Source organism: Anguilla rostrata, chromosome 16 (assembly GCF_018555375.3).
Source record: "Anguilla rostrata isolate EN2019 chromosome 16, ASM1855537v3, whole genome shotgun sequence".
Taxonomy (NCBI): domain Eukaryota; kingdom Metazoa; phylum Chordata; class Actinopteri; order Anguilliformes; family Anguillidae; genus Anguilla; species Anguilla rostrata.
In genome coordinates this window covers 11,019,811-11,044,649 of record NC_057948.1, presented here as the reverse complement: position 1 = coordinate 11,044,649, position 24,839 = coordinate 11,019,811, and the positions used below count along the sequence as shown (strand labels likewise).

The window sequence follows — 24,839 nt, the reverse complement described above, 5'->3', positions numbered from 1 at the left end:
AAAGTTTAGACCGGGAGATCGGTAGGACGTGTTACGGTTTGCGTTCCACGCGCATCCCCTGCTGCGCTCGCTTCATCATCGTCGCGCTTGTTCAGCAGAACACCGCGTGCAGATCCATGGCCGCTCTTCTGAGAACGTGGCCGCCTCCTGGCCCTGGATCCATAGCCCACAGACTCCACCAGGCCGATCGCACATTCACTCTCTTTCACTCTTTTTTCTTCTTCTTTGCTTTTGTGTTTGTAATTAAAATGCTTTGTCACGTCTACACCGCGTACACTTATGCCCGTGTTCTGTTCATTGAGGGAATGTTCGCTAACATTCGTCTCTCGCGCAGGCTAGCTCTTTGCGACTGTACGTGCTTCGCAGCCATTCCTGTTGGGGTTTTCTGTAATGCTCTTGGGAAATTACTTTTGACGTAAACAATGACTTCATTTGTTCTTTATGATGAAGACTGGGAATGTATTGCCCTCCTCCCAAAAAATAGCCCCCGGCTATGAGACCAGTGAAAGAAGCCCACCCCCATCAGATAAGCAATTCCCTCCCCTATCTGCCAGGCGTCAGAGCCCCTAACACCTCCCCCCAGGCAATAATTTAGGAAATAAACTTTTGTAACTGATGAAACAAGACCAGTAATATGATCATGTCCCGTATATTTGGTTTCCCACCTTTCCATATAAGCAATAGAATATGTTGTACAGCAAAGAAAACGGAGTGAATTGTGGGAAGGTTTGGAGAGATTTTTTTGGGACACGGAGCAGACGCCCTCCAACTTTACCAATAACCAACCGTCTCCTCAGGAGTTTTTATTCAATCAACTCTAAAATTTTCCAGATGTTGCCGCCATGCTTCAAAAACCCATTGCGTGAATTTTGCATGTTTTCTCACATCTCTGCTCTATGCCAGGTGCTCTGTGAAAAGACGACTAAATAAATTAAGATACGCGACGTATGCTTTCTCCGTAATTCTCTGAGCTAAACATTTCCCTTAATGACATACATCAACATGAACCTCCAAGCCATTTCCATTCATATGGCATCAACAGCACATTTCCTCACCATACTTCAGAATGATCTTAAATTTTGGCATGGGCAACTGAGCCAAAAAAATGGCCCCCTGACAGAACTGTTTAGCCCCAACCGTAAGCGGCTTATGTGGATCTATACTGTGTTCTGCAATATGTGCGGCACAGGCAGAAAGCCAAGGGGTCATTAGCGTATCGGTATATGAGTTCAGTCCAGCAGATGGAAGAAGCAGCAGGGGTCCTTGCCGGTTGCCTGTGGCGACTGTAACTGCCATTATACTTTGGGTTCCTTCCCATGAGAAATCCGTCCAGAGATGAACCCGATATGCATTGTTTTTTCCAGCATTCTGACAGGTATCACCCAGTAGAACAGTCACCCTTGGGGGATTCTGGAATGGAGTGAGAGCTTCCTGATATGGAGAATGAGGTTCCCCATCAGCTTCTTCCACCGCATGCCTGGATAAGGCACACGACCGAGGGGGAAGCACTGAATTCCGCAGCCCAGGGCCAAACAATCACCCCACCGTCACCCACCAGAGGAGGGAGCGGCCCGGGCCCGGGCTCAAACACGGAGAGGAAAGAAGCAGAGGCCGCCGTCTCTCACTCCAGAGGAAAAGCGCTAGTCTGCGCTAGCCTGCGCTAGCCTGCGCTCTCCTAAATCAGCAGGGAGCACAGCAGCGATGTGACAGACTCATCTGGTACAAGCGGGCTTTCGATACAGAGAGAAAATGTAAAAATCTGGGTGATGCGTGTTTAAAAAAAAAAAAAAGGAAATGCTGTGTATATTTTTATGACCAAGGAGAAACAGGGATTCACAAAGGTGATATCCTATAGCAGTGGTTATAGGATATCACCTGGGGGGCCCCTGTGTTCGCTGGTTTTTGTTTCAGCCACAAATGCAGTCCCAGAATTTTAACAAGCTGATCATTTTTTTAATTGCTCTTTTGGTGTTCTGGGGGATTCTTTACCCTCATAAGCCGCATTATGCCAGAAATTTCTATGCATGCCATGAAGAATAGAGGTCCCATATTCACATGGTGCGAATATTACAAACCATTATGAAAAGAGAGGTAAAAAATTAAAGACTGAGGTGAAACAATAGGATCATAATTGGTGAAGGTTAATAGACACATGGCCACTAAAACTAACCATTTAGTTGATAATGAGAAATTCTAAAACAAAGCAAATGATAACGATCCAAACCTGCATTGTGCGAACAAATGTAAGGAACAAAATTAAGCAATTAATAAAACCTTTTATGGAATTAAATGGAATACACTGGCAAATGCAAAAAACATACATCTCCATATTCCCCTAATGAGGTGCTTAGTCAGCCTGGCAAGCATCAAATGTCTAGAAAAAATCCGATTTTTTAGAGAACCTTTTCATTTTTAAAAAATAGTTGAGCTGCATAGCGCCACCTTGTGGTTCATAGTTGGTCTCAGGATGGCAACGCCAATGCGTCCACCTAGTTTCATCACTCAGGGCCACATTTACATACATAAAACTCACAGCACAAAATGCAGCCTGATGAGGGTACGCTGGTGTGTATGCAGTCTGCGTGAAATTAACGTCTTATTTACTAAGGCTACAGCTAATTACGCAATCTGCGAATGGGACTGCCTTCTAATCGCATTTTGAGTATGAAGCATAGCTTAAAAGGTGCTGTTCAGTGCACTGAATCTTCATTGGATGTGGGGAAATTTATGTATCTGCTGTTGTGCCAAAAGAGCACATCCAGCAATGTGGACGGCGCACAACGAAATGCCGCCTGCGATATTTCAGCTGTGGCAGCAACTGTCGATCGAATGAATCCAGATGCAAGATTGCAAGGTTGCAAGGAGTTTGACTATTGCAGGGACGGAATAGGAATGCTCTGTGGGAGGTTTCGGGTCATCTTTTATTTCTCCCGGAAGATTAATTGTTTCTACGACTGGGTGTTCGCAGAGAATACCCAGTGGTCCCCCAGTCTGAGAACCACTGTCCTACAGGGTAGTACTTATTATGACTCGTTTTACTCAAGTCAACCTGACCTGAACGGAATTAACATTTACATATTAACCGTTTAGGAGACGCTCTTATTTAGAGGGGCTTACAAAGCTTACATTCTTTTTTTTATACGCAATCGATTTATACAGCTGGATATTTACTGAAGCAATCTGGGTTAAGTAGCTGGTACACGACGGTACGACACCCCGCCAGGGAATCGAACCCATAACCAGACGTCGTAACTCTCTGTCCAGGTCTCAAGCAGAATCACAGGCCCACCTCCCTGACGGAGGCACACTGATGAATCTGCATTTCTGACACGGCGCACTCTCTCTCTTTTTCTCTCGCTCTCTTTTATTCTCTCTCTCTCTCTCTCTCCTCCTTCTCCTCCTCGCTTCCCTTCTATATTCTCCTCTCTTCTCTCTCTCCACTAGTGCGCGCCGGGCTTCACAGCCGGCAATTCACCGTCTCACACTTTAAGCCCCCAAACCTCAACCTCCACCTGTACTCCTCCATAAGCGGGGGAGTGCTGCCAGCCCCCCCAACAGGCCTGGCGAAAACAGGCTATAAACAGCCAATCCGCCTCCGTTTTCCCTCCGACACCCGCTCCTCTGAGGGGGAATAATTCACTAATCACAGCCTTCCCCGGACCTCCGGCCCACGGCACCAATACGGACGTTTTTTCTTCCTCCCTTTCTTTCTTTCTTCCTCTCTTTTTTTCCAAATGGCAAAGCGGTTCGCAGGAAGGACAGCGCAGTTGCGCGTCGATCGTTCCGCGTGTAATTATTCGGAGATATGCGGGGATTGTGCGGAAGCGCCAGGGGTGAGGCTCGGGTCCGTCGCCTGGAATGGTGGATGACGGACTCCGAGCGCCTGGCCGGGGGGGAGCCGCCGCAGCCGCTCGCATCGTTAGCACACGGGGGGGGGGGGGGGGGGGTTTCGGCATCCGGCGTCTCGGTTCGTTACGCTGCTATTTTGTGGGACAGGGGGTTGTGGGTCAGCTTTCAAGATTAGACACAGGCATCAAACCTGGCATGAGGAGATATCACACAGGCACTTTATAGCATTAGCATTAAAAAAAAATTATTATCAACTTGTATAATTTGCCGTTCTTGGACTGCAGAGCGTCCAATCGGAAAGGGCGGTGTGGCTGCAGGCTGGTGTTCTACTGCAGCACTAATATACCTGGTGCGATACTGATAATTGGTTCTTGAACATTACTGGTCGTGAACAGATTAGTTGAATGCTGGGCTGGGCTAGATCCAAAGCCTACACCACAGGGGTGTCCAGTGTAACCCTTCTTGGATTACACTGGACACCCCTGTTATACCAAGAAGAAAAATGTTTGGAATTGCAATTTTCGGGAGGGAGGGAAATGTAATCCGCTTTCCTGGGCTGTACTGGAGTGAGCAGGGGTGTTTTGGCGGTTTGATGGGACTGGTTATTCCACACCGTGGGGTTTTGTCAACACTAGAAACTGGCCTTCCATTCCGCTCACTTATTCAGGCAGCCATGAAAAGGCTTGGTGAAAACCGTGCTCTTAAATGAGATAAGCACGCACAGACTGGGATCACAAAGTTGAGCCTGGTTGCTATGTGACTGGAGGTCCTCTATGACCTACCGATTGAGCGGGAAAATAACCAACCGCTGTTTTTTATTGGCTCAGCCTTTCCGCATATATTATCTCAGTTTAGGCCACGGCCGTCACCAGGCCCGACCCCGGTGCTCAAATCAGGGGTGAGAAGACCACAGCTCTGCTACAGCAAACATTTTTGGCGAGGGAACAGCGATGGGCAAACAGAGCCCCCCCTTCGCCATCCTCCCGCTGACTTTGCGAGCGAACAGGCTCTCTGGGGGCGGGAGAGGGAGCCGGTGTACCGGGGGTGCACAGAGTTTCTGCACGGCACGGTTAATTAAGAGGCGTGATCAGCATCCCCCCCCCAACCCCCCGCCCCCCCCGCCCCCCTCCGGAAATCCGTAGAAGGGCAGAGCAGACGCACGTATAGAGTCTCCCTTCTCTTGCAGCCTCTCGCGAAAGAATTTCATCACTTTCCGCCAAAGTTCTTTCGCTTCGCCGTGATTACAGGAGGAAATTAAAGGAGGCGCAGGGACGGCGAATGAAAGGGCGCGGCGGGTTCGCGGCCCGCCGCGGGCCTCCCCGAGACAGAGCCGAGGGCGCGGCGCTCTGGGACACGCCTTCCCCCGAAACCCCCATGAACCCCCGAGAGCTCGGTGCCATTCCCCCATTCAGCTCACGTTCGTTTAATGAAGATAAATATAGAGCCAATCAGACAAAGACAAACAAACTGACAGATCTAACAGAAACCACCTTCAGGAGACAAGGGACAGACAACTTTCTACCAAAAGTTTAAAGTGAATCCCGGTATCAGTGCTACAGGCATTCACACTTCAAATATGCCTAAACTACAGAAAGGGCCTCTGGTACTCCTCTCATATATAAGGGCAGCAATGCAGGGACATTCAGATCTGGTCCTCAAGGCCCCTGAGGTTTCTTGTCTACCTGGTAGTAAATTGATTGATTGATTGATTGAGTGAGTGATGTCATTGATTTGCCAGAGGTTCCACTCACCGGGTGTCCCAAGTCTAAATCAGTCCCTGGTTAGAGGGTAACCATGAAAGCGATCAGTACTACTGGCCTTGAGGACCATAATGTCCCTGGAGTACTGCCTTGCCCTTCCTCCATTCACCGGCATTGTGAATCTACCATGCCGAGACCGTCGAAAGAAGCCCAGAGACTGCTCGGCCAAACAGCCAGCCGGTGAAGGCCTCTCGGGTTGATGTATTGGGCCCACCAGAAAAGCTTTTGCAGACGCTCGTAAACGAAGGCTTTCAGACTTCGCTTGTCAGTGGCCCGAAGCCCCGCCCACATAATGAAGTTTAATGGCCAAAGTTCAGGAGTAAGGACCACGTCTCTGCCCCTCCCCGTCACCGATCAATGCCGCCGTGTAATGGAGCTCGCGGACCTCAGCCCGAGACACCGAGCCTGCCAAGTCCCGCTCCGCCATCTTCACAACTCACAGCCGCCCGGCACTTTATCCTTCATTGTTTTCATTATATACTGCTCTCCCTCTCTTCACAGCAGGGATCAGTAAAATGCACTCCGCCTTTGTCCTCAGTTTCGAGCGCATTGTCTGGTGTGCGTAACCATACAACACATACATTGCCATTTGTTGTTGAGCCCGAAAGAATACATAAGTATATATGACAGATCACTTGTCCCACTTACTGCCCATTTGATTATTGGCTATTGTCTTAAACTAAGATTTATAGCTGCAAAATGAGAGCAGACCATTTAAAAAATATGGTAAGCATGTGTAGTGTAGGCAAATTTAAACTGACTTTGTTTTCAAACATTTCAGATTTCCAAACATCCCACTATTCCTGTACGTATCTTTGAGGTTCTGCTGTAAACCCCTCCTCCCTGCCCAAACCCCAGGACCTGCCCTTGCCCCGCCCTTGGCTCCGCCCATCTCTGCCCCTTCGCCTGAGGCTCCGCCCGTACCTGAGGAACTTGTTGAGGTCTCCGTGCTTCATGTACTCGAACACCATGATGAGCGGGTCGCCGTCCACGCACACGCCGTGGAACCTGACGATGTGCTCGTGCTGCAGGTTGGTGAGAAGCTCCGCCTCCCTCTGGAAATCCTTCCTGGCCGCCAGCGTGGGGTCTTTGAGGGTCTGGAAAACCAGGGAACGGGTTAAGCCTCAGGGTGCGCTTATTCGCACAGGGCGCCCCCTATAGGACAGGGGTGGTGCAGCAGAGGAAATGTGACCTGGAACAAAACACTGTCTTAGTGGGTGGTAGCAAAATGTATGTGGGTGTATGAGTCAGGGTGCATGTTTGTGGAAATAATTTATAAATTATATGAATTATCCTTTCATCTGTAACAAAAAGAAAAAAAATAACTAGCGCAGGCATATTTTTGGATTCTCTAGACACCTGCTGCTCTGGAGTGTGTGTGCGCAAACGTGTGTGTGTGTGTATATGTGTGTGTGTCTGAGTTTGTGTGTGTGTGTGTGTGTGTGTGTGTGTCTCTGTGTACATGTGTATGTGTGTGTGTGTAGTGTGTGTGGTGTGTGTGTTGTGTGTGTGTCTCTGTGTGCGTGTGTGCGTGTGTGTAGGTGCGTGTGTGTGTGTGTGTGTGTGTGTGTCTCTGTGTGCGTGTGTGTGTGTCTGTGTCTGTGTGTGTAGCGCGAGACGCACATGGGACCTAAATTACTCAGCCGGAGCGTGAGCAGAGCACAGTCTGTGACGGGCTCCTGAACGGAACGCTGCGTGCGCCCTCGCCGTGCCCTGGCGGGGCCTCGACGGCGGCAAACCGGGGACACGAGAGAGACAGAGAGAGAGAGAGAGAGAGAGAGAGAGGAGAAGAGGAGAGAGAGAGAGAGAAGAGAGAAGAGGAGGGAGAGAGAGAGAAGAGAGAGAGAGGAGAGCGAGAACGAGCGAGAGCAGAGCAGAGAGACGAGAAGCGCTTTCCAGACAGACGTCACGACGCGCCCTCCTTATTTGGCCCGAATCGCAGAGGTATTCCAAAACAGCTAGCACACCGCCGAACTAGAAGCCGATATCGCACTGCTTTGAACATCTGAAAAGCGGCTAGGAAGAGAAAAACGACGGTCCGGCGGCTGGCGGATTAGCATTCTTCCTCCGGGCTCCTTTCCAGCCAACGGCTCCAGGTGTTTCTCAGTAATGAGCGTGACATCGTCGCGCGGGCTTCACCGATGAAATTTAAATGCAGACACCCACCCACATCCCCCCCCCACCCCCTTCCTCCCAATTAAAAGAAAGAGCGAGTTCCGCACAGGCGTGTGATATCCACGATTCCGCGCCGGGCTTCGTATCGCGTTAGCATTCTCTTCAGCCCGTTACAGCCGTAAAGCCCTCAGGTGAGGTTCTGAAGGTCGACGTGAGCCTATCCATCGCTCTTTCCGTTGTGTTGCGCATGCCCACGCTCAGGGCTTTGACTCCATGACAGGCAAAACCATTATTTTATTTACAGCATCTGCAAAATAGAAACTTATTTAGAGCAACGTACATGTTTCTACATTTGGTACATTCACACAGTTGGATATTAGACTTAAGCAACCTGTGTAAAGTAGTATTGCTGGAGTGAAGAGCAGAGCCTCAACTGGGAAGCAAATCTTCAGTCACAAGTGTAGATCCTTCACCATTATCTCTCTGCCACCTGTAGCCCCCTAACTACTTTTGGCCAATATAATTCAGGAAGTCTACTTTATTGACAGTGCTTCAGTGTTTTCCACACGGGTTCCGGAGAGCGGGTTCCAGTGCCCCTGAAGCCAGCGGTCTGCGTGGGACAACCCGCATGCAGGGAGCGGTGTTAAAGCACCCTCCGGACGCGCTGTAGTCCACACTGGAGATCGGCTGCAGGAAATGGGTTATTGGAGATTGCAAATGTGATTACGGAACACCTAACATCGTGTTCGTAATTGCCGATTGGTCATAACTGCCGGTCAGTGATTGGTGAGCGCGACTGATGCCCGGTCATTAGTGACCGGTTAGCGATTGGTGCGTGTGACTTTTGCAACGGCGCTCGCCCAATCGCACGGGATCTTTCTGCAGGGGAGAGTCAGAGCTGTGGGCTAACCAGGCGGGCTGCTTAGCTCCAGGGTAAGATCCAGCTCGGGGGTCCCTGTCCCCGAGCCTCTCCTCCCGGCCCTGTGCCGCTGAGCTGCAGGGACGCGTGGCGTGGCCTGGTATTAATTACACGCCCCCGGAGAGCCGGGCCCCCCGGACTGGCGCAGATTTAGATGGATTGAGGCTCCGGAGCAGCAGATGGCCGGGCAGCCATCCCTGTCCGGGTCCTTCTATTCCTCCTGCGCGCTGTCCTCCATGAGCACCTGTACAGGAGCGCCCCCCCCAACCCACCAACCCCACCACACCCCCCCCGGAATGTCTGCTTCCCTCCTCACAGGTGTGACAGCACAACCACCCCCCCCCCCACCTCTCCCCCTGTGCATCACCATGCCCCTTTGGGAATGCGACGATCTCACCCAGTGTGTCAGTGTGTCTGTGTGTATAGTGTGTCAGTGTGTATAATGTGTCAGTGTGTCATCACCAGTCATCTTCATCACCACCGCATCATCCTCAATCTCACCGCTACCATCACCCCCCTAACCAGCACCATCATCATCTCCATCTTCATCACAGTCACTCCCCCCTCCGTCCTCTTTTTCCACAGGCTGACTGCAGCCCTGCATTTTCTGCACGTATCCCAGGATGCCCCTCGGCACCGTGTTTAGACAGCGCTAAGGCAAGGAGCACCCATCACAGCTCTCTTTATCTCCGCGGCGCCGATGATATTTCAAAAATCCGTGATGTTTTCCGCACGCCCCTGGCGGCTCGCAGAGACATCTCTAAACGTAACGTTAATATTTTTCGTTTGACACCCGATGATTACCTGAAACGGGCGCTGGCGCTTCCTCTACCCGAGCGCAACCGCGCCGGGGCGACATCTCTTACTTCAGCTTCTCCGAACCAATTTAATACGTCAAACTCCATATCGATCGTTTCGATCGAGCCGGGGCAGGGAGCGATCCGTGGGTCGACGCCGATGCGCCGATAATGTGTTATTTCGGCTTTGCGGCTGGTTAGGCATGCTACAGTCCTCAAATTCAATTCCAGGCCGAATCCTGAAGAAACTCACTCATATCGAGCGCGGCCACGTCTAATAGCATCTTGCTCAAAAATCTAATTGACCCGCTCATGCCCTCATAAGTGTTTGATTTGCATGTGGGTGACAGCGGGGCCGAGGCTTTCGTCGAATAGAAACCGATGAGTAAATGAAGGTAAGTGTGTGGTGCGGCTGAAGCCAATGTGGCGGGTCTTCTTCCGCGAAACGGTAACCGTGGTGACAGCCTTCAGCACCCCCATTAGGGAGAAGCTTCTGAAGGCAGAAGGCAGGATCTGAAAAATCCTGGAATCAGAAAAAAAAATCTGGAATCTGAAAATAAATAAATAAATAACTGGAATAAACACGTTCCTCGTTTTTGGGGTTGTAAATTTGAACGCGCTGCTTCTGGATGTTTTATTGGCCCTGAAACGTTTCATTTTTCTTTCAGACTAATGAATCCGCCAGCTCGCGTCACGGCTAGCCGGCTCTGCGCTGTCTCGCGCAGCATCTGCTCGCGCGGGGTCTCGATCCATTACCAATAATTAAGCAAACCGCGCGGCTGACAGAGAGACCGCCACAACCGCTACCTCCGACTCAGGACAGGGGGAAATACATGGACGTGAAAATGACTTTTTTTGGGACTTTTGTAAGGCAGTACGTCTGTAAACTGCGGGCCCCCGCTGTAACGTGGGGGGTACACTCGAAATGTCACAGGCTCATCTAAACTCCACGTTAGATATACGGATTAGAAAACAGACATTTTATATATCTCAGCGGTAAATGAATGCTCACACAATCAAGCTTTTTCAAATAAATGAAAAGACATTTGTTTCCAATTTCTTTTTAAATGAAGATGGTTACTCAAAAACTACAGTAGCGTCGATTTAACAGGTGCCATGGGTGTGATTTTGTAAACGGATCTTTAGGACGCGTTCGCGGTACATCGGCCGATGATGTATATCCCAGACCCTGCAGGATAACCTGAAACAACCTTTCTCAAAGATGATGTTTTTAGACCCTGTGGACTCCATAAGACAAATATTAGGCGGGTGACTTATGAAGACAGCAGGGATCATTAGGCGGCTCTACTGATCTCAGTGGAACTAAAGCCTCTTTCCATATCGACCCCAGATTTGGTAACCCCAGTGAGCACAGGCTGGCTTGAACTGGACTGGGATTAACCAGGGCGGGGGTGATGCGACGCCCCCAACCCCAACCCCCCCCCCCCCCCAGGAGCGAAGCGCGGGTAGCGGGTTCCGCCGCTCGTTACCTTGACGACCACCAGCATCTTGTCCTTGGTGGGGCTGAGGTTGTAGCACTCCGCGAGGAAGACCTTCCCGAAGGCCCCCTCGCCCAGCTCCCTCTTCAGCACGATGTCTCTGCGCTTCACGTGCTGCACGTCTGCGGGAGGGAGAGAAGGGGGGTGGAGGGAGAGAGGGGTGGAGGGAGAGTGGGAATGCGGAGAGGGAGGGAGGGAAGGAGAGTCCAGGTTGAGGGTTTAATGTTAAGCAGGATAAATGCTTTTTTTGTCATTATTACCTCCTCAGGTCCCTGAGGACAGATTTTCAGGGATGTTCTGGAAAGCGGTGGAACGGAACGACTGTTTCCCATCTGCACAGATGGGCCTCTAACAAGGCAGGTCCCGCAGGACAGAGTGAGCAACACAGGTACAGTACAGCCCTGTCTGAGACAGAGCTACAGGTACAGATACAGGTACAGTACAGCCCTGTCTGAGACAGAGCTACAGGTACAGATACAGGTACAGTACAGCCCTGTCTGATACAGAACTACAGCTACAGATACAGGTACAGTACAGCCCTGCCTGAGACAGAACTACAGCTATAGGTACAGTGCAACCCTGTCTGAGACAGAACTACAGGTACAGTACAGCCCTGTCTGATACAGAACTACAGGTACAGCTACAGTATGGCCCTGTCTGAGACAGAACTACAGGTACATTACAGCTCTGTCTGAGACAGAGCTACAGGTACAGGTACAGTGCATTCCTGTCTGAGACAGAACTACAGGTACAGTACAGCCCTGTCTCATACAGAACGACAGATACAGCTACAGTATGACCCTGTCTGAGACAGAACTACAGGTACAGGTACATTACAGCCCTGTCTGAGACAGAGCTACAGGTACAGGTACAGTACATTCCTGTCTGAGACAGAACTACAGGTACAGTACAGCCCTGTCTGATACAGAACTACAGGTACAGCTACAGTATGGCCATGTCTGAGACAGAACTACAGGTACAGTACAGCCCTGTCTGATACAGAACTACAGGTATAGGTACAGTACAGCCCTGTCTCATACAGAACGACAGATACAGCTACAGTATGACCCTGTCTGAGACAGAACTACAGGTACAGGTACATTACAGCCCTGTCTGAGACAGAGCTACAGGTACAGTACAGCCCCAAGTGTGAGACAGAGATGCAGCTACAGGAACAGGTACAGCACAGCCCTGCCTGAAACAGAACTACGTATGCAGTACAGCCCCGTGGCTGTAATCTACTGCAGCGCAATGCAAAATAAATGCTACAATCAATACTGCGAGCGTGGGCAGGCTGGGCAGGTTTATAACGGTGAGTTGCCGCGGTGTCTGCTTCTTAGTCACTGCAGTGCTCCCAATGGGGCCATGGACACTGTGCTGCCGGCCTGGGTCAAACACGCGTCTGAAATACTGCAGCAGTTTATACGGTAATAAAATATGGAAACACTCTTACACCTCCCCGACAATTTCCAATGAAACACTCTACTAACCATAACATGCAATCAAACAATAATTGTCTTGCTTAGAATATTGGGGGGAAATAAATATTCCTTTCCAAGCAATCTGCTGGAAATGTTTCCGTGTCTAATGGGTTAAGGTATTTCCAATAATAAATATATATATATTTTTTTTATTCTAATGTATGTACACACACATACACGCCACACAGACAAACAAACAAACAAACACACACACACACACACACACACACACACACACACACACACCACACACACACACACACAACACACAAACAAAAACACACACACACACACAAACAAACCACACACAGACACACACACACACACACACCACAACGCACACACATACACGCACACACAAACACACACACACACACACACACACACACACACACATTTGGTCCCGGTCGGCAGTAATGAGAACCCCCCCTCCCCGTCCCGAGGGGGGTGGGAATAATGTCTGTTTCCTCTTCCTGTTGGAACGCCGAGACGTACACAAACAGAGGCACAGAAACGGACATAAAGCAAATGAGGCTTGATTGGCGGCTGGTGCAGCCAAACCGCAAATGTCTCTAACCAGGCCGGTAATTACCGGAGCGCATTAAGCGCAATTAGAGTCAAACAGTCAGAGCGCGGCGGACGCTAACGCTAGTGTGGGGCTCGTGGCAGAGATCCAGCGAACGGAGAGAGGGAGGGAGGAGAGGGAGAGAGGGAGGGAGGGAGAGGGGGAGAGAGAAGGAGAGACAGACAGACAGAGAGAGAGAGAGAGAGAGAGATGGAGAGAGAAGAGGGGAGAGAGAGAGAGGGAGGGGGAGGAGGGAGGAGAGAGGAGGAAGAGGGAGAGAGAGAGGGAGAGAGGGGGAGAGAGAGGGGAGGAGGAGGAGAAAGAGGAAGAGGAAGAGAGAGAGAAGGGAGAGGGAGGAGGGGAGAGAGAGGAGGGAGGAGAGAGGAGAGAGGGGGGAGGGAGAGATGGAGGGAGAGAGAGAGAGAGAGCATTTCAGATGTGCCAGGCAGCATTTCCTCTCCTCTCAGCCACGCCCACACCGGGGTCAGAAGTGTTCGCTTTCGATTGGCGCGATCCTGATTGAAACCAAAGCTCCCTGTTCGCTCCTGGCGGACCGACGCGTGGCTCGCCCTGTTCCCCGCCCCGCGCCTGAGCGATGGCTCTGCGATCGCCGGGCCGCGCCGGAGCGCTGGCCGCCTCCCTTCATCCGGAGCGATTAGGGAACTTACAAATCGCCGGGCCTAGTGTCCTAATTACAGCCGCGCTCGCTGGCTCCTCTGCAGCCACTCAACGAGCGGAGAGGCTCTCAGTCAACAGGCAGACGCCACGGCCACCGTCCTGTGATTCTGCTGCACTGCAGGGCCCGAAGCACCGGTCCAGCCCTGACTGCGGGCTCTCAGAGGGGAAACGCTATCCGGTTTTAAAGCAGATAACACTGTTCTGATTTAAAACCATGAGTTCAAGTTCAAGTTAATTCATGCAGCGCGTTTCATACACACGGAAATCCAACGCGCTTTGTACAAAAACGCACACTTGCATATACGCACATAAAAAAACAAGGAATAAAGAATAGCGAAAAAAGATGCAAAGAGTACGCACAGGAAAACAAACACACGTGCATATGCACATTTATTAAATAAATATAAAAAGTAAAGTGAAAAATGTATAAAATATATATGAAAAAGCAACAAAGACATTGGGTGTTTACCAGAGGGTTGTGAATCTCTACTCTGCATATGACTTCATATCCAGGTGAAAGTGCACTGAGCAGGCCTTATTACAATGAGTAAATATATACTGGGGATTTATAAGAAGACTCTCTTAAACTCATTATTTCAAATAGTCGTTCACAGGATGACCTGGCAACCCCCCCCCCACCTCCCAAACCCCCACCCCACCCCACACCCTGCATGCTCTTTGTTAAATAAATAAATTTACACTCTGAGATATTTATAATCTTCTCCAGTCTGTTCACCACCGCCTTTCTCTAATGCACTGAACAGGCCTTATTACAATGAGTAAATATGTAGAGGGTTTTTAAGACGACTCGCCCTCCTGACCATTATTTCAGGAAGACTCACTGTTTAACCCATTATTTAAAGAAGACTCTCCATTTTACCCATTATTTGAGAAAGACTCTCTTGGGGGACTACCTGGCAACCCCCTCCCCCAACCCACACACACACGCATGCACACGCACATAGACGCACGCTGACGCGCACACACACACACATACACGCACACACATGCACATACCCACACACACATACGCTCACGCACACACCCACCCTGCACTCTCACCAGCAAGTAGATAAGTCATAAATCTGCACTCTGGGTAGATGGCGTGTCACTGGTGAAAAGTGAGAGACAGTCTATTTTCTCTGCCCAACAGTGGCTTTCTCTAATAAACTCACCCTGTAATCTTCAATAAACGCTGCAAATCACAGGCTTTCCCCTCGTGTGTTTCTGTCCGCTGTTCGCTGAGCGCCAACACACTCACCGCCCGTTTTGTAATACGGTATCCTTGAAAAACCGGATAGCTTATAAAAGTGAAATCACTGCCAGGAAACGAGTGAAAGAGAAAGTGTGAAAGTATTTCATTTATTAATTTTTTTTCAATGGACATTTCTTTATCCATTATGCTCGTGTAGAATTCTTTAAAAAATGTTCTGCTTTTGCCCTTTCAGTGTAAAAAATAACCATCGGAGGGTCATGAATTAATCTTGATAAGGCCCTTGCTATGTTGGTGTAGGTGGTTGAGCACATATCTTTTTTATTTTATTTTATTATTTAATCATCTTTATTATTACAGTAAAGTTTTTTGTGCGATGTGAAGAGAAGGAACTGTAACTTGTTACTTCTCGGACTGTTTATTGTCTGACTATGTTAGTGTATCTGGTAGGATTGTTTTTGTATGATTAGGTGTGATTCCAGTGCTAGTTTGTACTTTGTACTTGGTAGGATTCTTGCTGCTGAACAAGCTTACTCTACAGGGTTGGAGTCCTGATCGATGTGGTCACTTCTGGCACTACGATCCTTACTTCACTCTAGTGTTTCTTTTGCGCCTCTACATCTTGAAACCTATGCACTTGTTGTACGTCGCTCTGGATAAGAGCGTCTGCTAAATGCCTGTAATGTAATGTAATGAAATGGCCCTCCTTCATGGTGACAGACCTTCTCACCCATTTAGCTAAGACACAATTCAGCACGATCCAAAAGCCGCAGGTTGCTTGGTCACTATACCCCACAGACACCCAGCCATCCCCCTTGCTCGGATATTCGCTCTGGCTTTTCGCTAGGGACAGAAAGGACGGTCAGGCTTCCATGCCCTATCACAAAGTGGGCGGAGTCAATCACTGACGTGGTACAGACAGTCAGGCTTCGATGCCCTATCACAAAGTGGGCGGAGTCAATCACTGACGTGGTACAGACGGTCAGGCTTCGATGCCCTATCACAAAGTGGCCGGAGTCAATCACTGACGTGGTACAATCACTCATGGGCACAAACCAATAGAAAGACTTCACTGGACATTGAAAAACACTGAGGCGGAGGATTCAGTGTGAACCCTGAGTGGCCCGCCCCTAACAGAAAAGCCCACTGCCTTGCCGCAGCCAATCGCAACAGCCGACCCTCTTCTCCCGGGCCTTTCGAAGATTCATAACGGTAAACAGGAAGGCGACAAAGCCTCCCTGGTTCGTTCCTGCCCCCCCCCTCCCGTCCGGGAGTCACCCAGGCACAGTCACCTTGCCTCCCGCTCTCGCTCGCTCGCTCGCTCTCCCGCTTTAATGCACACGGCCGAGCGGCGGGGAGAATTCCAAACGAGGGGGCCGCTCTCCCGTCCCCGCGCTCTCTGGCGGGGAGAGATGACAGATCGCCGAGCGGAGGAACTCCGCCGGCTTTGGCTGAAGGGACGCCTCAGAGCAAAGAGGCTCAGGAGGGGGCGGGAGGGTGAGGAGGGGGTGAGGGGGCGGGGGGGTTCTGAGAGCGTGAAAAGAAAAACGAAGGACAGGCAGAAATCATGCCGAAAGAAGAAAAATCCGGCCATGCAGCCCCCAGCGCTCAGAATGTTCCAGGTGAAGTGGGCGTACTCCTGTCAGACCAAGAAGAAAAATCCTCAAAGATAAAAAGCACTTAAAATAATGTGTTTATTTAAAGACGTATTTTCTTTGAAGCTTCATTATTCATCGGCGACCGGGCTTGCCTTTTTTTTTTTTTTTTTTAACAGGCTTACGCTTCGGATTTATTTATACATCGCCGGCCATTTGCTGATGCAACACAGGCTGCCTCGCGCTCAAGGGTAAAACTAGGAGGCAACCCTCCAGAATATCAAATCTCAAACAGGCAAATGTCCAGCGCTAATTCAGCTCTGACAGAATATGAGTATATAGAGTGTATTTAACACTGAATATTTTACTGTGTGGTTATAGTCCATTCCCTAAACCACTGCCCTACCCTGCCCCCTAATTTCACCGATGGATTAACATAAAGGCCCATCTCTATGCTTTTAATACTGTGTTAATAATGCCCAACCAACAGGTGCATGGATATGACTGAGAAAAATGAAAGAGCAGGCCTCTCTGTGAGCCCGTCTATCTAACGAGAGGAGCTTACTAGCTCAATAAATGCACTAGTTAACCCTTACAGAAGTATAATATGCTGAAAATATATTAAAAATAAAATACGTTATAAAGATATTGCAACACTTCCAATTTTATGCAAAAATATACAAATCATCATCACTTTCAAATATTGCAGCACATTTAAAAAAATATATGTTTATCACTATATTCTTTGAAAAATCCACATATTTGAAATACATTTCAGTTCATTATGTTTCTGTAAGAGAACGCTGACAATAGATCTGAGAGAGAGAGAGAGAGAGAGAGAGAGAGAGAGAGAGAGAGGGGGAGAGAGAGAGAGTATGCATTCCTCCTATTACTACCATCTGTAACCCGATGAAGAAAAAAAAAATGTCAGCAGCATAAATAAGTAATGAGGCTTAAATGGAGGGTGCTGATGTGTAAAAATGGCCTTTATGAGTCTGGAAGCTGGCGAGGAAAAAGGCACCCCTCACCTCAGGGACAGACCCTGTGACACAGAGAGGGGTGAAAGGTCACGGAGCGTGCCCAGTGGGGAGCCTGTGGAGGAGTCGATCCCAGCTGACACTGAGGTCAGCTGTGCAGCCCCCAGGGGAACATTAGTGTGGTTAAGCGGCTCGTATCCCCACGGCGACCAAGCCCGCTTCGCTCACCTCGCCTACCTCGCCCACCACACCCACCGTGCCCACAGCGGGCACAGCTCCTGAGAAAGACCCAGTCTGCCCCAACACATCTGCACACGAGTCTGCACAGCGCCTGTGAGGCACAGCGAGCGTTTCCTGGACCGTGTTTGAAGCTGGAGCGTTACAAGCTCAAATCCGGTCCTGCTGACAGTAAGTAAATACCCGTCCGCTTTAATCAGGACGCGAGGCTCCGAGACGGAGTGACCTGCGGAGCGCCAGGGGTCGGCGGCGATCGATTTGGGTGAAAATCGGGGCGGTGTGCCAGGTACGTGCTCGGCATTACCTCCTCCAATCACCACCACCACACCAATGCCCTGAATGCCCCTCTGGCGTGTGCCTTCCACAAACGCTATCAGCTCCTCACGTTCCTGCCAGTTGAATGGCGTAGCATCGCTGCGCACACAGGAAGTGGTCCCAAAAGCAACAGGCTGCAGACGCAGCGTCGACGGGAGACGAGGCTTTATTATAATTCGGTCCGCAGTCGCGGTTTGAATTACCGCCCCCCTCCCCCCCTTTCTCCCGACAGGGAGCTGATCCCGGCACCCGGACGAACCTCTGAAATTGCACCGCTTTGTTTCCGCGGCTTCAGCGGCTCGTGAAAGCCTTAGGGGACGAGTGCAGTCTAACCGCAGAGCGCTTTGTCCGCGGCGTCGAGGAAAATATATCCACGCGAGCCGCCGCTCCTTACAAATCATTCTGGGTTTTTTACGGCTGACGAAATTACCATAAAACATACTCCGTAAGGACGGGAGCGAATAAAAATGACATCTGCATGAAAATGGCACCGCCGTAAATATTTAAAATTCAGAGCCGGAGACGGATCCCTCCCCTCACTCTTTATACAGCGCAATGATGCAATAACAGGCCGCGCTGCTACACGGCGTACATTAATGCACACATTTTTCAGCAGAATATGCATGAGGCTAAAGGACTGCAGCGCTAATAATTAGCAATCATTTGCATCCCGCTCTCCACCAGACTGGGAGCCCTTCAGGACCTTGGACAGCAGCTGCAGCTTCAGTCACGCACAGCTGAGGCTGACTGGCAATCAGCACAGCTGAGGTTGACTGGCAATCAGCACAGCTGAGGTTGACTGGCAGTCAGGACAGCTGTTGCTCATTGCCTTTTTGTGGAGCTCCCCAGGTAACACAATCTAGGAGTTCTTACTTCTTAATTTCATTAGATTTTTAGTGTCTTTTTCTGCGGGCCAATCGACTGCCTTGTTTTTGTCGAGCTGTGTATCCTCTGGCTTAGCGACTTGACCAGCTCTGTCACGCTGCCCCACTCAGCTGTATCTGAGGAAGGACCACCGCAGCCGAAGGGCTAGCGTTCCTCCAGGGCACTTACACGTTATAAGGTGGCTATTTCCCACACCATGGGCAATAGGCATCACAGCAAAGCTAGCACTTAGCAGAGGAAAGTAACACCTCTAACTAACAACAGCTGCTACCTTGTGGTTGCCCAGTAATTAGCCTAGAGGCGCCTGTGCAACAGTAACCTGCGGAAACCTGACTGTCTTCAACCCACCCACTATGTTTTAAAAGATCATCTGGACTCCTGGTCACAGCTGGCCAATGGACTCAAGTTCAGCCTGCAGTGTGTGCCTTTACTGACTGAGCCTGTCATTTTCACCAGTATTTTAAAAGTGTTTTAAACCGTGCAGCTGCTTTTCCCCATTTTAATACCCCATGAGCTAATTGTGATTTAACATATTATGGGATGGTAATTGTAAGCCGAATGAGTCTTACACTCTTTTAGGGCAATAAGGAGAAGGATTAATGAGACTTAATTTAATGCTGATATATTGGCTGTCCAGGCGCCTCCTTCTTTGGGGTAATGTGAAAGGGCATTTATAAAATCGTTACGGTGGTGATTAATTAAGGGCACTAACGGGATCCTAATCAACTCAATCCTAATATTTTTAATGCACATTTTACACAGCAGTGGAGACCACTGAGGAAGACGAGCGGAGGGGAGCAGGGTCAGCCTGCTGGATCTGACCTTCACGCCGCGGATACCTAATTACAATTACCTCAGCCAACCAGAGACCAGAGAAAAAACAACCAATCAGAAACAAGGGAAAATCTTATCAGTATCTATGAAGAAGTATTTACAAAAAAAAACTGATTTAAACACATATACACACATACACACACTAAACATATTGTGCATCTTCTTAAATATACATATGTACATTTCCACTGCCCTGAATTTTTAGAGCAATGTTGAAATTCTTCACCGTGAAGATAATGGAAGGGTTCCCAGTGCACTCTGCCCCCCTCCACGAATAAAAAGTGCAGAACTGTGCTCTCAAATGACAGCCTTGGGTTTGAGAAAAGAGGCAGGTAATGGAGATGCTATTTATGGAGGAAGTCTCCCTGGCCGCCCACCCCACCTCTCTTTACGGGGAAGGGGGGTTCCAGAGTGCTTCTCCCGGTCTCTTCTCCCACAGGCCATATCAATGTTTAACACTCTGAGAAAGTCTCATTTACTCCCCCCCCCCCTTTTCTCTACAGAGCTCGATGGGCTGTTTGAGGCATAACTCTGTCCTCTGCCTCCATTACCCATGGCTGGCTTTGTTTTAGAGGGAGCCCCCTGATTGGCTGGCCGCAAAGTGAAAGGCGGAGCTTGCTGTGATTATATGCCTCTGCCACGTTCTGATTTGTACACAGAGTGGGTTCCGCTGGTGGACTGAAAGTTCTATTTGGCCTTAAAGACACACTGCCCCTTTAAGGGCCTTGTAGGGCCTTTGGTACCCATGGTGGGGGTGGGAGGGGGCTTCACAGTTTAAGCGTTTAAAAATCTTGCATGCAAGCGCATGTGCGCATACGTGCACATGCATAGAATCGAGTACGGTGCGCGCATGTGCAAGTGCACGCATTTGAGCGCGAGCTTGAACATGAGTCTTTCAAAAATTTACGAGATCGCAGATTTACGAGATCGTTATCGTCTTAATCTTCAAACCATTGTAAGCCAAATCCTGTAGAGATCCGGGTATCGACAACACCATCACTCCGGTGTTCTTTCGTTCTGTGTCGGCGCTGTCACGGTTAAACACATTACCTCCGCAACCGCACTCCAGCTCCACTGGACCCGCAAATCACTCTGACAATCCCTTTAAGAGGGTTAAATGAATTGATTAGATTCCCTCTGATATCATGCCTAAACCATGCATTCAGTATTAAGATGTTGATGGAGGGGGACATTGATAAGCTTATCTCTCGATGCTGATTAAATCCAGATGAAGTTGCTTTTAAAGAGGCCGGTGTCACCATGGAACCAGTAGTCGTTAAGTAGGGCGTAGGGCCAAGTCATTTCTTTATTTTTTTAAATTTTATTTAAACTGTTGGAAAACTTTTTTTTTTTTTTTACATTAATACACATTAATACTTTACTTAAATCAGATGAAGAATGTTTAAGAAAGGAATTACAAATATGTCAAATAAAGAAGAACGAAAATTATATTAAGCTAACATGCAGTCCCATCCACACTAGCAAATACATTACATCAGACAGTGACCAGGCTTCAAAAACATTTATTTTCACACAAACACACACATGCACACACAAGCACACACGAGCACACACGAACCGCACACACGCACAAATACACACACACACACAGACGCATACGTACATGCACACAAATACAAACACTCACACACACACACGCATGCGCACACACACACGCACGCACACACGCATGCGCGCACACACACACACACACGCACGCACGCGCGCACACCACCCTGGAAGAACAGCACATTCAGTGCCACTGAAGATGAGACTCAGCCTTTATCCCCCTCAGTCACGCGGGCTCTTCACAAGCCCACCGGCGGAGGTAAAAAGGGAGAAATAACACAGCCGTCTTAACAGGTGCAATCTGGCCAGCCGCTCGCGGGCGGGGGAGTGGGCGGTAAATTGGTGCAAGGTTTGAGACTGACAGGTTTTCAACCCCCCCCCCTCTCTCTCCCCCCCCCCCCACCCTCAGGCTCAGGCTGTGCTCTATGCTTGGCGAGGCCTACAGAGCCGCAGGTGAGCCGCGCCTCCAGCCTGTGACTGGCGGCTCCGCGGCGACTCCGCGCTTCCGCGAGCGCGCTCAGTTCCGGCCGGTTGACGGGCCCTGTGAGGGATGACTAAGCGCTTCACAGCGCTCTTTCGCATTCTCTCTCTTTCTCTCTCTCCGCTTCCCTTTCTTCCTCCTTCCACTCGTTTTTTTTTTTTTTTCCCCGAGCCTGAGTCAGAGAGGCGGAAGAGGCGCCCCGGACGGGCGGGGCCGAACCGCCCTCGCGTCTGGGAGCGAGACGCGCCGGCGCTCTTCCTCCGCGGCGTCTCCGACCCCCCGCCGGGAGGCAGGAGGGGAGCGGGGGGGGGCGGCAGGGTTATCTCCGAGCCGCAGCCTACGCTTCCTTTCGGCGGGGTCACGTCAGGCCTCGCCACAGGGGGGGGCGGGGCTTTCTCCCCTGCAGCCGTCAATGGAGAAGAAGCCCAGACAAAGGCTACAGCTAGCCCTGCTGGCTGCTGGCCGCTCCTGCCAGCAAAAGCTCTCAGTCTGAAACCCGCCCCCCCCCCCACTCACCCTCCCTGCTTTTCTCAAACCGAAAACAATCAAAAGGCATCGTCGAACGCCGGGCCGGCGGGACTGCCACGCGCTCCTTTAATTTAAACGGCGGGGGCGCGGCGATAAGAGAGCGGAGAGCGGCCGTTTGAGGACGTGGAGACGAACGGGGGAGATACGGATCTCCCGCCCGACCGGGGGCGCGCCCGCCGCCGCGTCCTCTGCCAGACGGAGACCCGTTTTCAGAGAGCGACCCTAACGTAGCGCCGGCGTCGCCGGGCTGTGGAACCACCTCTTGTCTAGAGGGACGCCCTGCCGGACGGTCTCTGTCATACGTGGCCAGCCTGCCGTGAGTAGACGCTCTCGACCGCCCGCACCAAGCTCTCTGTCATACAGGAGAACCTCACTTTGATCAGAGAGAGACCCCTAACAGCCAGTCCTCTGTCATACAGGAGAACCTCACTTTGATCAGAGAGAGACCCCTAACAGCCAGTCTTCTGTCATACAGGAGACCCTCACTTTGATCATAGAGAGACCCCTAACAGCCAGCACTCCGTCATACAGGAGGCCCTCACTTTGATCAGAGAGAGACCCCTAACAGCCAGTCCTCTGTCATACAGGAGAACCTCACTTTGATCAGAGAGAGACCCCTAACAGCCAGCACTCCGTCATACAGGAGACCCTCACTTTGATCAGAGAGAGACCCCTAACAGCCAGCACTCCGTCATACAGGAGGCCCTCACTTTGATCAGAGAGAGACCCCTAACAGCCAGTCCTCTGTCATACGGGAGAACCTCACTTTGATCAGAGAGAGACCCCTAACAGCCAGTCCTCTGTCATACAGGAGACCCTCACTTTGATCATAGAGAGACCCCTAACAGCCAGTCCTCTGTCATACAGGAGAACCTCACTTTGATCAGAGAGAGACCCCTAACAGCCAGTCCTCTGTCATACGGGAGAACCTCACTTTGATCAGAGAGAGACCCCTAACAGCCAGTCCTATGTCATACGGGACAACCTCACTTTGATCAGAGAGAGACCCCTAACAGCCAGCCTTCTGTCATACGGATGGCCTACAGTTGGTGGTTGATTTGACCAGAGTGACCTCCCGCTCTCTCCCTGGTCATGTGAAATGGGGTAAGAAAGGAACTGATCATGAAGACAGCGCTACAGACAAAATTGAAAACAGCGGCTCAAGCACTGACCGTGTTTCACGTGTGGTTGTTATTGATCGATCCAAGATGTCATTTTGTTTGAATGAAACGCATATATGATTCTAAAGATCACAATGAACGTGAATGAACGATCGCAACATTCATTCCCTTGAAATTACATAAAGCTCAATGTGAACGGTAGTAAGGATGTGTGTTGTCACTTGTTTGAATGTCTGAATGACTTACATGACAAATTGCACATGAGATTTGTGATTTAACTGGTGAATAAAAAAAGCACATTGTGTTTCCAGGGTATCCCCAACCCTCAGTTAAATATGGGTCTGTTTTTGCCATTTCAAATATTAATTACTGAGAGCAGCTGTCAGTGTTGCATGCTCCAAGTTATTACTTTTAGTCTTGGAGTGGAAAATAAACCTCTAAAGGGTGAAATGAGCCTCTAGGTTTGTCACGTCTGTTTTCTCTTGTATGTGACGTCAGGTTATTGTGTGAATTATGTCCCGTCTGTTTTCGATGTTGATTGATGATAGGCCCAGCAATGAATTGCCCCACGGGTATAAATAAAGTTTATTGAATTGAATTAAATTGACAAAACTGGCAAACAAGGCAACACAAAAAGGAACAAGAGTCCAGTGGCCCAGAACACTGACTGGCTGAGAGGTTCAGATTGCTGATTGGCTGACAGGCCTAGACCACTGATTGGCTGGGACAGATTCGGCTCATTATAAAGAGGCCTAGGCAATCACCACGATGAGCCAGCTAGCACTGGTGTGCATGCCCAGCTCACAGGAGAGAAATGAGCATTCTGTGAAAGTTAGCGCTGCGCCAGAGCGAGCGCTCGCGGTTAGCGCGGTGGGACGGAGAGTCGGAGAAATGGCTCGGTGACGCGGCGATTAAATACGGCCCCGCGGCAGAGGCTTTCCCGAGGAGTTTACTCCCCTCCGAATGCTGCCCGTGTCCCGGCGCCGCCCTCCCGCTCATTTACATGCAGGCTTATCCCAGACGCTCGCAGGCTTATCTGAAATGTATGCAGGTCTACCCGACAGCCACGGCTATTTACCTGATAGACGTGCACCTTCATCGCATTTTAAATCACGGCGGATTGGCGGCTTTGCAGTTAGCAGGAGGGGAGCGGCTTCGGTTACCATGCCAACAGCCAGCAGAGGTGCCTAACCAACAGATGGGTGTGGCCAGTTGAGGTACATGACCAGCAGATGGGTGGGGCCAGTAGAGGCACATGACCAGCAGAAGGGTGTGGCCAGCAGAGGCACATGACCAGCAGATGGGTGTGGCCAGCAGAGGCACATGACCAGCAGATGGGTGGGGCCAGCAGAGGCACATGACCAGCAGATGGCTGTGGCCAGTAGAGGAATGTACAGTTGAACCAAGTTTACACAAAGAGG

The 24,839-nt window shown here is 50.1% G+C and overlaps 1 protein-coding gene across 4 annotated transcripts in view; it reads right to left on the bottom strand.

Moving 5' to 3' along the window:
* LOC135241881 (NT-3 growth factor receptor-like) overlaps positions 1 to 24,839 on the bottom strand; it is a 362,434-nt gene that overhangs the window by 23,358 nt on the left and 314,237 nt on the right. For all 4 annotated transcript variants that reach the window (XM_064312636.1, XM_064312637.1, XM_064312638.1 and 1 more), the window contains 2 exons: positions 10,931 to 11,061; positions 6,534 to 6,706 (listed from right to left, as the gene is read on the bottom strand). In XM_064312636.1, coding sequence (XP_064168706.1) covers positions 6,534 to 6,706; positions 10,931 to 11,061 — 304 coding nt within the window. The remainder of the gene's footprint in view (positions 1 to 6,533; positions 6,707 to 10,930; positions 11,062 to 24,839) is intronic.